Source organism: Cryptomeria japonica, chromosome 5 (assembly GCF_030272615.1).
Source record: "Cryptomeria japonica chromosome 5, Sugi_1.0, whole genome shotgun sequence".
Classification (NCBI taxonomy): domain Eukaryota; kingdom Viridiplantae; phylum Streptophyta; class Pinopsida; order Cupressales; family Cupressaceae; genus Cryptomeria; species Cryptomeria japonica.
This window is the reverse complement of record NC_081409.1, coordinates 89,728,803-89,743,601: the sequence shown is the minus strand read 5'-3', so window position 1 is coordinate 89,743,601 and position 14,799 is coordinate 89,728,803. Positions and strand designations below refer to the sequence as shown.

The window sequence follows — 14,799 nt, the reverse complement described above, 5'->3', positions numbered from 1 at the left end:
GTGCTCCTACACCAAAAACCCAACAAAGAAACTAATGAGTTATGGTGTAGTGAGTGTAAAATTAAAGGGCACACAAAAGGTAATTGTCCTAGAAAGATGTTTTGTGAGATTTGTTAGGTTTTGGATCATTCAATAGAGGAGTGAACACACAATTTCAAGACTAGGAGTATGCAAGGAGAGCAATCCACTCCATCAGAGCCACATAATGCATCACAAGGTCGTCATTGAAATTAACGAGCATGAAATCAAATACAATATGACCCCAAAGGATGCGCTATCATACAATATTGACAATGTAGTGGATGGGGACATTTTGCAAGAGACTACCAAAACAAGCAGGACAAAGTTCAATTATTGTGCAAATGGCATGGACTTGGAGACCATGAAGACACTAGATGTCCGAAGCAAAAGGTTAGCATCAACCTAATTGGTGTTGACAACAAAAATGAAGTACTAGCCATTACTCATGCCTAGGAAAAGAAGGCTATGTACCCAAAACTACATATAGATAAAGAAAGGTTTCATGAAGCAAGGGCCTGTTGTGACATTTTCACACATCACCCTATTGCAAATGGGGACCCCCTACTTTTTAGGCCCACTCGGTCTTTTGTTTTGGTTTTTGGGGTTGGCAATAGTCTCTCTGCTTTGCAAGTGTTTGGGGGTCATATTGATTAAGTCTGCTTTTTGTTTGAGTGAATTTGGTGAAGTCTAGGGCACGTTTCGTCAATTTTAGGGATTTTGTCTTTAGTCCTAGATTTTAGGGGTTTCTGTTAGGGTTTTGGAAAAACTAAACATATCACTAGAATCAAGACCTCTCAAGGAACCTCCTAGTAAAATTTGAGCCAAAAGGGAGCAACTTTCTATTTTTAGAAAGTTCCTATTTTTTAGGGATTTTACTAAGTCCTGGAATGTCTTCATTTTGCCAAAAATCAAACTTACTATTTTTAGTAATTTCTATTTTTAGTAAGTTTCTATTTTTAGTAAGTGCTTTCCTGACCTGTTATGTCCAAACCCTAACATTTCGAAACACTTACTATTTGGGAAAATCTATTTTGGCAGGTTCATTCCTGAAGACGCTGAAGACTGAACGTTCCTGAAGATCATTTCTAAATCAGGAAGAGTCAGAAGGTAGACAAGTATGATCAAAATTTGGCTAAGTATGGGAACCAGTCCAAGAATGGAAAGCTCGAAAAATCATCTAAGTCTGGAAATTCACATCAGTCCACAAATGTCATCCTGATCCGGAAATGGCCTGAAATTTGACTAAGTCAGAAAATTTAAAAGATCTTCTAAAACCTAGAATTTGCATTATAATTCCTAGAGATCTAAAACCACTCTCAAACATCCTGCCAATATATATGAAATATAACTTAAAGTATAAGAAAGGAAAAAGACATATTGAAATGCCACTTATACTCGAATGTTATATTTCATATATGTTCCGATGAAGAGAATGAGACCGACTTGGTAGAAATCGTCAAATTCCTCCACAAGCATGGAAATCTGCCCATGCAAGGATGAAGGCGCAAAGATTGAAAAAGGAGAAATTCCTCCTTCCTTGAGAAATAGCACCCAAAGGTGAGGAAAGGCGCCAAAGTTGGGTTGCCAAGGATAACGGAGAAAATTATGAATTCCTTGCCTAGGTGGAAATAGCGCCCATTGATGGGGTAGGGCGCCAAATGGAGGTACTGAAGGAAGATTGAAAAATGATAAAATTCCTCCCTCATGAAGAAATTCCGCCCAAGGTCTTGTGAGGGCGCCAAAGTAAAGTACTCTTGGAAAAGTTTGAAAACATTGAATTCCATCACTTGGTCAAAATTCCGCCCTATTCCTCAAGAGGGCGTCAAAGGGAGGTATCCATGGAGAGCAAAGAAAATACCAAAATCCATGGCAATAGGAAAATAGCGCCCAAGGAAGTAATAGGGCACTAAAATAAAGTGCTCCTGGAAAAGTTGAAAAATGCAAGAATCCATGCCCAGGTGGAATTTGCACCCTATTCTTCAAAGGGGCGCCAAAACATGATGACCAAGGAAGATTGCAAAATGAAGAAGTTCCTTGCCTTGTGAAGAATTGCACCTTAGACCAAGGAGGAGCGTTAAATAGAGGTAAGGATGGAAAATATGGAGAAAGGATGAATTCCTTACCTTGAAGGAAATTCCACCCAAGAAATTGACAAGGGCACCAAATAAAGGAAGACAAGAAATAGTGAATTATTTCCCTACATAGTGCCCAAAGTGAAACAAAGACACCAAAACACACAAGGCGTGGAAAATCTTAAAAAGCCAAATTCTATGACAGGAAAGAATCAACGCCCTAGTCAAGGAAAGGTATTGAAATGGCTAAGGCAAGGATGAAATGACGAATTCCACCATGAAGAGTGAATTCCATGCCTACATTGAAAAATTGAAAATTTGTCTAAGGCATGAAAATCCAAGGGTCAAGGAGGAATGAAAAGTAGAAATCCCCTTGGGATTTTTTTTAGAAAATTCCATTTTTAGACACTAAATCTCGTCTGAATTTCAAAAATTTTGCAGATTTGGATTCGTGAGAGAATTCTCTCCCTCCTAGACCTGAAACCCTAATTTGTGGAAAATCCCTAAAAATAGGAGATGGTGAAAATTGATAGAAAACCTTCTTCAAGCAAGGAAAGTTGAAGAGACTTCAAGAAAATTCTTCCTGAATCAATTTTTTTCCCTCCAACAATTCTATATGTGCAGGAGCGGATATACGATGGTGGGGTCCACTTGCATGGCGAGGATCTATTGAACGCGTGGCAATAGGGTGGTGCATTCATTACCAGAATATTTGACCAAATGGCAACTCAGTCATTACATGTTGAATTAATGGCAAATTCCTTTTGCATGCAGCCACCGCATGTGGAAATGATGGAGCATTTATGACATAATGGGCTGATTTTTGCATGGATGAATATTCAACACATGTTGGGTGAATTTGAAAGTGGTGGTGCATTTATTTTGGGTACTTTTGAATTAATTGTATAAGGGCATTAATTGTTGATTCCCACCTTGTTGCATCTTGAGTGGGGAATCCTCTAGGGTGAAACCCTAATTAAGGTTTGCATGTTATCATGGCTTGAGGCCTATATAAGGGGGTGACCCCTCTCATTCGTAACAGGAGGGAAATTTGTATGAAATTGTTGTGATAAGTTTTTGAGATAATAACAGTGAAACATTGTTCTTTGATGGTGTCCACTTAAGTTATTTTTTCAAAACTTGCATGGTTTCACCTTCCTCACTTAGAGTAGAATTTTATTTTCTCAATTGTTAGATAAAGTTCTTTGATTTCAATGGAGAATGTAATGGTGTTTGATGAATTTCCATGGTTCATACTTTTTGCATCTTGTTGATTATAAGATGTTGTGTAAAGTTAGCCTGAACCCCTAAATTTGTGCTAAGTTCGATTGTGGATAGTCGTTTGGATTGTGTCGTTTTTGGGTATTCAAATGCACTTTCTCAATTTGAAAATCCTCTAGCATCCCTAGAGGATTGCATCAGTTCTTGCGGAGTTGTAGTTTATCTTAGCGAAGCAAAGCTTGGTTTATTTGGAATTTGTCCACCAAAGCATTAATTGTTGATATCACTACTCTTAGGAGTAGATTTAGCCCTTTCTAACCCTTTCCCCTTTATTTTCAGTTCATTTTAGTTCGTTCGAAGCAGGAGCATCACCAAATTGCCATATCCGATGATAAAGTTCTAGCCACAGTGAAGAAGTAAAAGAATGATTCAAACGTAAGTCCCCTTGGATTACCAGCAATCACATCTGCCAATTGAGTCACGCCCAAGTATGAAGGAACCTTGGAGTTAGCCATTTGATCTTTTGCAATCTTAGCATACGGTGTGACTTTGTTCAAGAGAGAGTGAAGTGATCGTCATTGATAACTTTATTCTATGTTCGACACTGTCATAAAAAACACGTCAACAGGGCCGAAGTGGAGAATGATATGGATAATGAACACCAATACTCAAATGCAAACACAAGTATGATAACAAATCAATTATCATCCAAGAAAAATATTACAAGGTTCTTCAAATTACCATACCAATTAAAGTAGTGGATTTATTACAAAGTATTCCTGAACTTCGAAATACTATTGTACTATAGGAGAATGAGATGTTGCATGATATGATTCAATTGGAATCTGGAAAGAATGAAGATCCAATAACTAAACCTCCACTATTGGGCAACCAAGTGATTGATCCAATGTTATTAACAGTCAACACAACAAAGAAATTGGCAATGGTGAATATGGAGATCCTTGGAAGGAATCTCACCAATACAATTGTTGATGGTGAGTCTATGTGAATGTACTTTCAGAAGGAACTTGTAAAAGTCTTGGAAAGCTGAAAGATCCCTGATAGATCTCTTTTGCTGATCTGCTGTAATTTTTATTATTTTAAATTGATTTTTCCCGTTTATTAATATTTTCTTTCAGAAATAGACAGAAGTTGCAGAAGGGTTGGATTCTTTTTGTGTTTTGATGATTTTTCAACAAGTAATAAATGAAGTACAAGTACATGAACAAAGTACTGAAAATGAAGTTCATATACAACCAAAACAAATTCGATTCAAGGCAGATTTCTAAATATAAAATCAAATATTTGACCAGATGAAGATTTCCAATAATTTCAGGAAGATTACAATCAGGAATGAACCCAACCTGGATGCTGAAAGAGTAATATAACTAGGAATGAAGTTGCGGAAAGATTCCATCCCTTCAAGTGCTGCACGTGGGAAGGAAAGTGGCTGCCAAGTACACCCAACTGGATAGAAACCCCCAAACCCCACGTTGAACTCAACCTCCAGAAAGTGTGTCGTACAATCTCCAAGATGCTAATAACTGCAAGCAAATCCAAACCACTGTATTGGGGGCTACGTCCCAAACAAGCAAGGCATTGGGGTTGGCGTCCCAGATGCTGAAAAGCTCTTCCAGAGCCAAAATCTCAAATCCAAGATGTAAAATGTTAGAAGATGTTTGATAATTAGGTTACCATCTCCTTGTAACTCCTTCCCTCTAGCTCGAACCCTAAAAGTGTATGAAAAGTGCGCTTAGGCTTATAAATATTTCTCATTTTTAGTTGCCAAGTATAGAGAAAACGCCACTTTTTTAATATAAAAGAATTCCGTTCATCAAAAGGGTCCCTGACAAATGGGAAACATTTAGAAAAGTTCAAGACCTTTCCAACGAGCTATAACACATGGGCATATGCATCCAGATGAAGCCAAAAACCCCTTATTACTCCAAAATGGCTATAAACATAGCCTTATTTAATTAATTAAATGCTAACTTAGGAAATATTTAAATATATTAAAAATATAACCCAAATAGCTGCAGAAGGCTCAAATGACTCCAAAAGTCTAAAACATAACCTATCACCTGTCTGTGACCGATGTCGGAAATCATGAATCAACTAGCAGTCTCATCCCTAAAATCTAGGGATGCTCCTAGAAACTAGGAAACACACCCAAATCTCCTGAAACTGAAACCAAGGAATGGTCTCATGGAACCCCAACCTTGGACGCTGTCACAACCTCCTAAAAAGTAGGAACTGCCTCCTAAAATGTAGGAACTGCCTCCTAAAATCAAGGAACTGCTCCAAACTGGTCTACTACTGCCAGAAACACCAAATCCAAACACTGAATATCCTGACTGAGTCTCTATCCACCATTGCCAACCTACAAGACTCCATAATAGGTTAACTCACATGTCTCTGCTAGACAGAGCTAAAGAGGGGACATGACAAAAGCCAACCATTTGGCCCCCAACATTTCAACTGGTGGGTGTAGATCAACAAGGTATTAAGGCACAAGGAAAAAAGTGTATAATACATTGTTGGTTTTGGTTGGCTAGTAGCAGCCAAAGACGATCACAACTAGAAAAAGAATACAATCTCCATTGAGAATAAGGGTTGGATATATATGATCGATTTGAAAATCCAACTAGTCAACGAGGAAGTAGTATCCCTAGATTTATCACATTTAGACTTCAAAGAAGAATGGACAGAGAAGCATGATATGGGTCCTATGGAGCCTAACTATGGGATTTTGGAATTATAGTCAAGTTCGAAGGATGAAACAAATTCTCTCTGTGAGCTATTTCATTGGCATATGGAGGACTATGAGTTATTTTTATCAACGTGTAATTCCTTGAAGCTACAACTCTTAGTGAAGAGCAACTGATGAAATATGGTTTTACAAAGTTGGACAATTTATGTGTGCGTAATGCAATCCATGGTTTGCAAAGGACCACAACTACAACAAAGGTTGAAATATGGTTTTACAAAGTTGGACAATTTATGTGTGCGTAACACAATCCATGGTTTGCAAAGGACCACAGCTACAACAAAGGTATTTAATTTTGCAAAAGAATACAGAATTACAGATGATACATCTCAAAGTACTAAGAGAAAAATATTTAACATGGAGTTACTAATATTGGTCAAGTCAAATCAACTTCACAAAAAAATTACACAAAAAGAAAAAGAAAATTAGAAAATAAAGAAATAAGGGAAAGGAAGAGGCGAAAATATTATTTGGCAATTGAAGGAGAAAATAATAAAAGGCATGATTACACAATCCAATTACATTAAATGATTAGATTATGTTTTACGGTCAAAACATTCATTCACTCAACACCTTGTACAATGGATAGATAAAGCAACAATAGTTAATATAGTATGATATTGCTCTCCTACATTGGATGGCATAAAGTAATGAGTCATAGAGTATGACACCTCTTGGTGAAGGGAATAAATAGTTGTGTACAGCAAGAAAGTAGTAGGGTCTTTCAAGTATGGTAGCATCATCATCCTTTCACCATACAACTTAGTTACAACGTTGGGCATGGTCATAGTGTACGACACCGAGCATCTTTTCATGGCATATGTCTAACAATTCTATTCACCGTAAAGCCAACAACTCTTCTCACTATGTAACTAGCTTTTCCCCTCATTGACAAAAACATAATGGTTATGAGATACAACATTTTCTAGTGAATAGTGTATGATAGTCTGGTTATCTTTTCACTGCACAATTTGGTTGTATTGGCAATTGATCATTCCCCATCATATGACATCCTCCTTATTTCATTCCACGTCAGGTGTTCTTTTTTACTATATGGCAACATCCTCTCCTCATCATATGGCCTTTTACAAGACATATTGTTTGCATTGTATGGCTAGGTTGCATCGTCACACAACTACAATCCTTCATGACAACACTCACACACAGTACAACAATGTTCACAGGTGCTCAATCACACTATATGGCAAGCACTTCAATTCCTAGTTGATTTAATATGTTGGCTAAAACTCCAAAGTATCTATTTTCTAGATCACACCGTATGGAAAGCACTTTAGTTCCTAGTTGACATGATATGTTGGCTAAGCACTCCAAACTATCTATTTTCTAGCTTTTTCAGCGTTGCTTTTTGCCTATTAAAAAATCATGAAAATGATGTGCACCATGAAGATTTATGTGGTTATGAAGGTCTTCATATGGGCTTGGTGGCAATGCCCCCACCCTATATTGCAACATGGAGCACACCCAAGGTGCTACTCTAGGACCTACTAGCGGTGTTGCCCCCAAACCCCATTATACTCATTTGATTTTCCATCTATAATCCAAGTCTAAGTTTGAAAAATCCTACTTTATTGCAGGTCCTTGTTTACAATATTATCATCAGTTTAAAAATTATTCCCTAATATTGATGCTTACTTGTAGTTTGGAAGACAACGTTTTCTTTTGGGGGGATGATGTTGTCAACATACAATGTCTATTATTATGTTTCAATAATATTAGTTATCCGATGATGTATTAATTAAATGAATTATTTTTCCACAATCCATTATAGCTGCTGTTATTGCTTCTGGTTTTGATTGTGGATTTTTTCGCATCAAATCAAAGATTCAAACACAATCAAAACCAGAAGCAATCACAGCAATGTATTAATTGTTTGTTGGCTATGAGTAGTTATAACTTTATAGGTGTTGGTTGGTCGACGGTTGTGTTCCTCTTGGCAACTATTGGGTCTTTTAAATAGATTGTTTATTATCAAGGAAAGCAGTACGATCTAGTTGGATCAACGCCAATTCCTATCTAACCATCTCTGGTCTTCTTTTGTAATAATTTCATGTGCAAATAAAGATATACTTCACTCCTGTATTTGGTATACATTGTCAGCTCTATTATTAATTCATTAATTCATGTATTTATTTTATCAGATAGAGAAGTAAAAAACTTGAAAATGATTTGTTCAAAGTAATTCCCATGCCTCCTAGATGGCATACAAATAGCAGAATCCACCAAATGTCCAGACATCAGATAATTTCATTTGTGGATAGAAGTAGCTATGTACTTCATTACCAGAAACATAACAGTTCTCTTGGATAGGACGAAACTATAATGACACTATAACTGCCATTTAGCTCAAACAACACATTAGAGAGACATCTAAAAGCATGTGCGTTTATGCAACTGACCTAGTATTCTAGAAAGTTATACAGTGTTAAAGTGTTCAGTAATGAATGCCAGAAATCTCTTGGATAGTTAAAAATTTGAAAGCAATTTGTTCAAGTTGCTGCATGTGCCTACACAATGGCACACCCAAAGAGTGCAGAAGCCAACAACCCTATGGAGATTCCAAACATAATAGATCCTTCCATTGCTAGTAAGAAACTTGATTGAAATGTGGCCAGGACAAAAACAACATCCAGACCAGATGATGTCCAGATGATGTCTCGTCTTGAATCTGTATTAAAAGACAACATAGATCACAATCCTAGCTTAAATTACTATTGTCTATTTGGATTCGGTATTATCATATATTATCTCTGTACTTGTTACCTTAGTGATAGATAAAACCAAATGTCAGATGCCTTAAAATGCATTTCTTTGTATAACATGGGACAGATTGTATGCATTTGTTAATCTATATTTGCGTTGGATATTCCAAATGCATATTTCTCATAATTTAACGGCTGAAAATGAAGATATGACTATCCTACTTTAAGTTCTTTCCTTTCAAAGCTGCAGGTAAATAGTTACTTGCCAACGCAATTATCAAAAGAACAGAACAATAATGCAAACGACTAAAAAAGCATGGATAAGAATCAAGCTACACCTGATTTACCAAGGAGAAACGCAATGTTGGGAAACTCTAGTATGAAAATGGATTTTGCCTCTATTTCTCCATAAAAATCTGCATATCAGCGATCTAAATTACAAAGAATGGCTATCAGTTGGGTAATTTGGACTACTGTAGACTCAATCCATTTTTTCTATAGTACTGATATACTCTTTGACTTGCAAGGCCTCCCATACTGTTGACATATTGATATCATACAACTGCTGCAAATTCTCTGGATGCTCAGCTTGGAGTTCACTGCATGTTTAAATAGATGCCTAAGAATCATTTCAAATGCTTTGCACCATTGACACAAGATGAAAGATCGTCTCTGCTGCTTGTTCTGGACGCCCAAAGATCATTGATAACACGTTTGAAAAGTCCCAAAAGCATCCAGGTCCAACGGGTTTTGAACCCCTGGCAGCCACCTATTTTCCCTGTACTGTTGATTTTTGGATGAACCCATGACATTACTGCCTGTTGTATTTCGATGGGAAAGGCTATGCTGCATCCGTTACTTTTAATGTTCTTTATCGCTGACAAATTCGGCAGGAACCGAGGGGTCACCTTGTTTCTTCACTCCTCTGAGTCCTTGCCTAGTGTTTGTCAACTACTAAAAAACCAGAAATCCTCAAAAGACTGGCACGAGTACAGTTGGCTGGTGTGGCAGTTATCCATTGTTGTTCTTTCATGTTTTTGCATTTCTTGGTCTTGTGTGTTTGCTACCTTCCTCATAAAGGCTCCGTGCTTGAAGTTTTTATTTAGATGTCTTTGCATTGTTGGTGTTCGTGTGATCCATTTCAGATAATGTCTTCTATCTCTAAGTTTATTTATTCTCTATGTATTTGCTACAGCTGGTTATGTCTTTTTGAACTGATTCTATAATTTTATTCTTCTTCCAAAAAAATTAATCAGATGAGTATTAAATTTGACGTGTAAGGTTGACATTGCATAACAATGAATGCACGTTGTAAAGAGTAATATTGAATCTTGATAGACATTTTTGGGGGTGCGTTGATAAAATATAAATTTATAATTTATCTTGCCTGCTACAAGTATACATCCATACGAAGGTAGGGGGTTGAAGGGGTTGGTTATAAGTTTTTCAGGTCATTGTTTCTTTTGATAGGACCTTCTGTATCTGCTTGTCATTCAATTGTCACTTCACATTTTGTTTTCCATCTCCCATCTCTGAGACCATAGCCCGATGCATGATTATGTAGAAGATATATTTTAAGATAAATGGAGATCCTGAGGTTAATTGGTCTGCCAATCGCTAAAATGTAAGACTAGTCTATTACAAGCCTAATTAAAGATTATTTGAATTTCAGAAAACTAAGTTTATAAATCTATAGAAACCAGGATAACAAGCATACAAAATCTTAAAGGGGAAAACAGCTGGATACAAATCACAAACGGAGAAACCTTGATATAATCTGTAATCTTACCTGAACTATACTGTTTGTAACTGGATAGCTCCCTCTAGACAACCATTTATTATAACTTTCCCATCAAAAGGAGTTATTTAAAGCACTTATAATTTGCAAATAAAGTTCAAAAGATTTGCAGGGAACCTTCCATTGCCGATTTTTTTCGAGTTCGATTATGTTTGATATTTCAGGATCCACCTCTTCCAATGGTGAATTCAATTGCTTTGGCCACTGCACATAGACAAACCAATACATTTTCATCAAAATTCTATGTAGTTTCCAAATCCTATTCTTGAAACGCTTAAAATTCAATTACAATGTGAAACAAATTGATGCAGAATACTGAAAATCGATATAATCATATTGAATTCGAATAAACAAAATGCCAAGAGAGTCGTCTCTTCCTATAGATAATTAATGATAATTCCATATTCAATTTTTCAGTAAGGCTGTATAAATATTCTTAAGAACTGAGTTATAATCTGCTCGGTATAAATGGATAAATTGCTTTCTTTTCAATGTCTGATTACAGGTAAAAAATAAGTAATCAGAATTCAACTCCACAATCATTAAAAACATTCCTTTTGGAAAAAAATTGACAGGTTTTACGAATTTTTTTTAATAATTGTTTAAAATATTTGACAAATTCATAAAAAAATTGTGAAACATTGTTACAACAATATTTAAAATATTTGAATATTTTGATTATCTATTCTTTAAAAAAATGAAAGTAAAATATACTTAAATCTAATATTTTTATCTTACCATTCTTATTGTTAAGGAATATTTTAAAATTATAATAGAAAAAACTCGCACGTATAACAATTTTAATGCAAATTAACTGACTTATAGAATAATTAGCAAAGAAGAATAAAAGAAAAAATAAAAAATATTGTAAAAAAGAAAAAATGTGTACTTTTGAATATTTTCATTTGTCAATCTTTTAAAAATAAAAGAATAAAATAAAGAATAAAACAAGAAAAAGTTATATAAGAAAACAATTTTAATAGTAAATTTAAATTTATTTTGATTAAATTTTTAAGTTTTAAGAAATTAAAATGATTTATAATTATTAAAGATATTACTTATTTTACAAAAGGAAGAAATTATATACAGAATGAAAATTTACATAAGAAAAAAATTCAGTAAAATCTTATATAGCTTAAAATTTCTTAAGTTTAAAGAATGAGATCAAATTTTAAGGGAATTATTTATTCAATAGATGAAAAAATTAAGGCAAATGAAAAATCAAAGCGATTAAAACAAAAAAAAGGATTGGTTACATGGAATTAAAATTTAATAAATCTAAATAAAATTGGTTAGACTTGTTAATTAAGATTAACATGAAAAAAACAGACAAATATCTTGTAAAAGGAAAAATATTCATAAAATTTGAACGCTCTCATAAAATCACTTGAAATAAAGAGAAAATAAAAAAATAAAAGAAGAAAAATAGTATGAAATGGAAAATTCATTGTCATGTAAATTGTTTATATTTCTCAACACAAAGAAAAAATAAAGAATTTAGAAGAAAGATTGCATGTGTTTTTCAACATTAAAAAATAATAATTAATTGAATTTATAATATAAATTATATTAACAATATGCTTTACATAATATTATTTATGATTTATTCTTCATTCTACACATACATATATATTGAAAATTAAAAAATATGAACATTACATACATATTTATTTGACAATTAAAAAACATAAGCCATATCATCAATGACATACAAATTTTTATTCAAACAATATTTATATTATTTTCTCCACAAATCTTTTGATACAAATAAAATCTGCAACAATTTTTTATTCAAACATAAAAATCTACAATATATTATGATGATTTAATGCATAGCCACGCATTTATCTGAATTACCTAATTAAAACTTCTGATATATGTGAGAGAATTATAATGTTTAATAGCCAAATCTTTCTATCAAACAAAAATCTACACAATTCGCTCCAGATCTCTAAAATTTAACACAGAATCATGGTGTTCCCTACCAAACACAAATCTATCCGAGTTAACAGGCTTATTAGTGCTTTAAACGAGACCTTTTTCAATACTAGTCTGGGTGATTTACTGCCCTACCAACGGATTTATCAGTCCTCTGCATATTTAAGATTTACAATTCAATAATGTGAAGTCATAATCCTCAGACATCCAAATTGATTTAAATCTATATTATTATGGACAGTAGAAGCCTTAAATCTATGCTCCTAAGCCAAAGAGGGAGATTCTACAGGAAAGAACAAATTTATTGTCCTTCTAACCAGAAAACTAGGACGACAATTTTACAGTAAACCTGAATAAAATTAGCTCAAAATTTTCCTTTCGAGGTACGAGGCAAAAACAACAAAAAAAATTACCGTGACATGCGATTTTTCTTTCTCAATGCGAGTATAAGCCTCCTCGTTGGCCAATGCTGCTGACTGCAAAAGAAGATTCAAATCATTTTTAATAATAATGGACTATTTTAGGAAAAAACACAGGCTAGCTCTAAAGAAGCTGTTATAAACTAAAATTGTTGAGAATGTGGTTAATACGCTGAATTGAACGAGGGGAGATTTGAACACGCGACGTGTAGAAGCCCTCCGCAGAGCAGCAATTGCCATTGCCATTGTCTTCCTTCTAATCTGAATATGTGCCACAAACAAAATTGGCTAACGAATAGGATGACATTTAAGTTTAGAGCTCCGTTAAAGAGGGCTTAATTTTGACGCCCGTCGACGGCCACCGTTTTGAGTTATCCAAATTCAATCCGCTGTGGTTGGTGGAGGTTTAAGGATTTAAGCTTCGTGCTGGTTGTGCTCTCGTGGACGTGTTTGTACAGCGATTGGAGGATCCGATTGAGAGGTGCCGTTGAAGTTGCCTACTTTTTAAGGTTAATGAAAATTTATTATGGGAAATTATTTGTGACCACTCAAGGGTGATGATCGGGCGAGGATAATGTATGGGAAAATGAGTAATAAAAAGTTACAAAGCTGACCGTTTAATTGTAAAGCATTTTAGTATATAAATAGGAGGTCTGCCGTTCAAATTTTACTTGTTTTATTAAAGATAATTCGAATTAATATTAAAAAAATAAATTACATTTAAATTGAGCCTCTTTTATAACGGTCTAAGCTTCTTTTAGGGCAAGACTAATTCTTCAAGGACGAGGCAACTTAATTTTCTTCTAGGGGAGACTAATTCCCTCCTAAACCTTTTCTAGAATGGCCTAAGTTTCTTCTAGGACAAGACTAATTCCTTAAGGATGACACGGCCTAAGCCTCTTCTAGGGCGAGACTAATTCCCTCAATGATGAAAGCAATAGCCCACAAGCCACATCACCAAGTAAGTCTGAGAAGAGAGAATCGACCTCGAGGGCTATCAGACCCCCAGTGGACTAGTCTTGCCTCAACTCACTTCAGATACCCAAGATACAGAATGTTGGACGTTAGACTAGGACACGGGGATACCATTAGATTTTATTTTTTTTAAATATTAAAAATTGATTACAAAATATATTAATAATTTTAATTAAATTAAATATGAAAAATTAAATTAATTACAATATATCTAATATCTATTTCTTATTTCTTTTAATTAGAATATATAATAATATTAATCTCCAAAAAAATTAAGAATAAATTACATTCTAATTTATAAGAATGAAATATTAATAAATAAATAACATTTGTATGCTTAAAATAATCCTTTTTGTATATTCTAGTTGAATAGTATGTAGTTTATAGATACTTGTGGATTGGCCATTTATCATTATTAGAAGATGTGTGGTCGATTGTCTTATTTCAGAAATGAGAAGGGACGTTTGAGGGCCAAACTATGTCATCGTCTTACAAGTTCATGGCCACATATTTTTTTTATACATTTTATCATATTGTATAGTGTATAAGTGCCACGTGGAAAATAAAGATTTTGGATGAGGAAATTTTGGACGCTATTTACTCCAAACGATAAAAACTAGTTAAAAAATGACTCTTCATGCAAATATAAAAGAGAGTATAAGTTACTAAATATTTCGTTTTTTCCTTTTACATAATTTTAGGTCAAGATTGGGTAAGTAGAGGAGAAGAGATTAAATAGAATTATGTTCGATATTAATATTTTTCTAAAAGTTGATAGAGAATCTTATTTATTTATAATTAAGGTTATAAGGTGGGATAATGGGATTCCTTGTATGACTAGCTACATTAATATATTTAGTAAGGGATG

At 34.3% G+C, this 14,799-nt stretch overlaps 1 protein-coding gene across 1 annotated transcript in view; it reads right to left on the bottom strand.

Annotated features, from left to right (window-relative positions):
• The window catches only part of LOC131054733 (serine hydroxymethyltransferase 1, mitochondrial), a 70,323-nt gene extending 57,036 nt beyond the window's left edge, over positions 1-13,287 (bottom strand). Inside the window, exons 1-3 of the mRNA XM_057989319.2 lie at positions 13,128-13,287; positions 12,951-13,013; positions 10,717-10,803 (exon numbers count right to left, since the gene is read on the bottom strand). Of these exons, the coding sequence (XP_057845302.1) occupies positions 10,717-10,803; positions 12,951-13,013; positions 13,128-13,202 (225 nt within the window). The 5' untranslated portion in view covers positions 13,203-13,287. The remainder of the gene's footprint in view (positions 1-10,716; positions 10,804-12,950; positions 13,014-13,127) is intronic.
• Between the last annotated feature and the right edge of the window lie 1,512 nt (positions 13,288-14,799).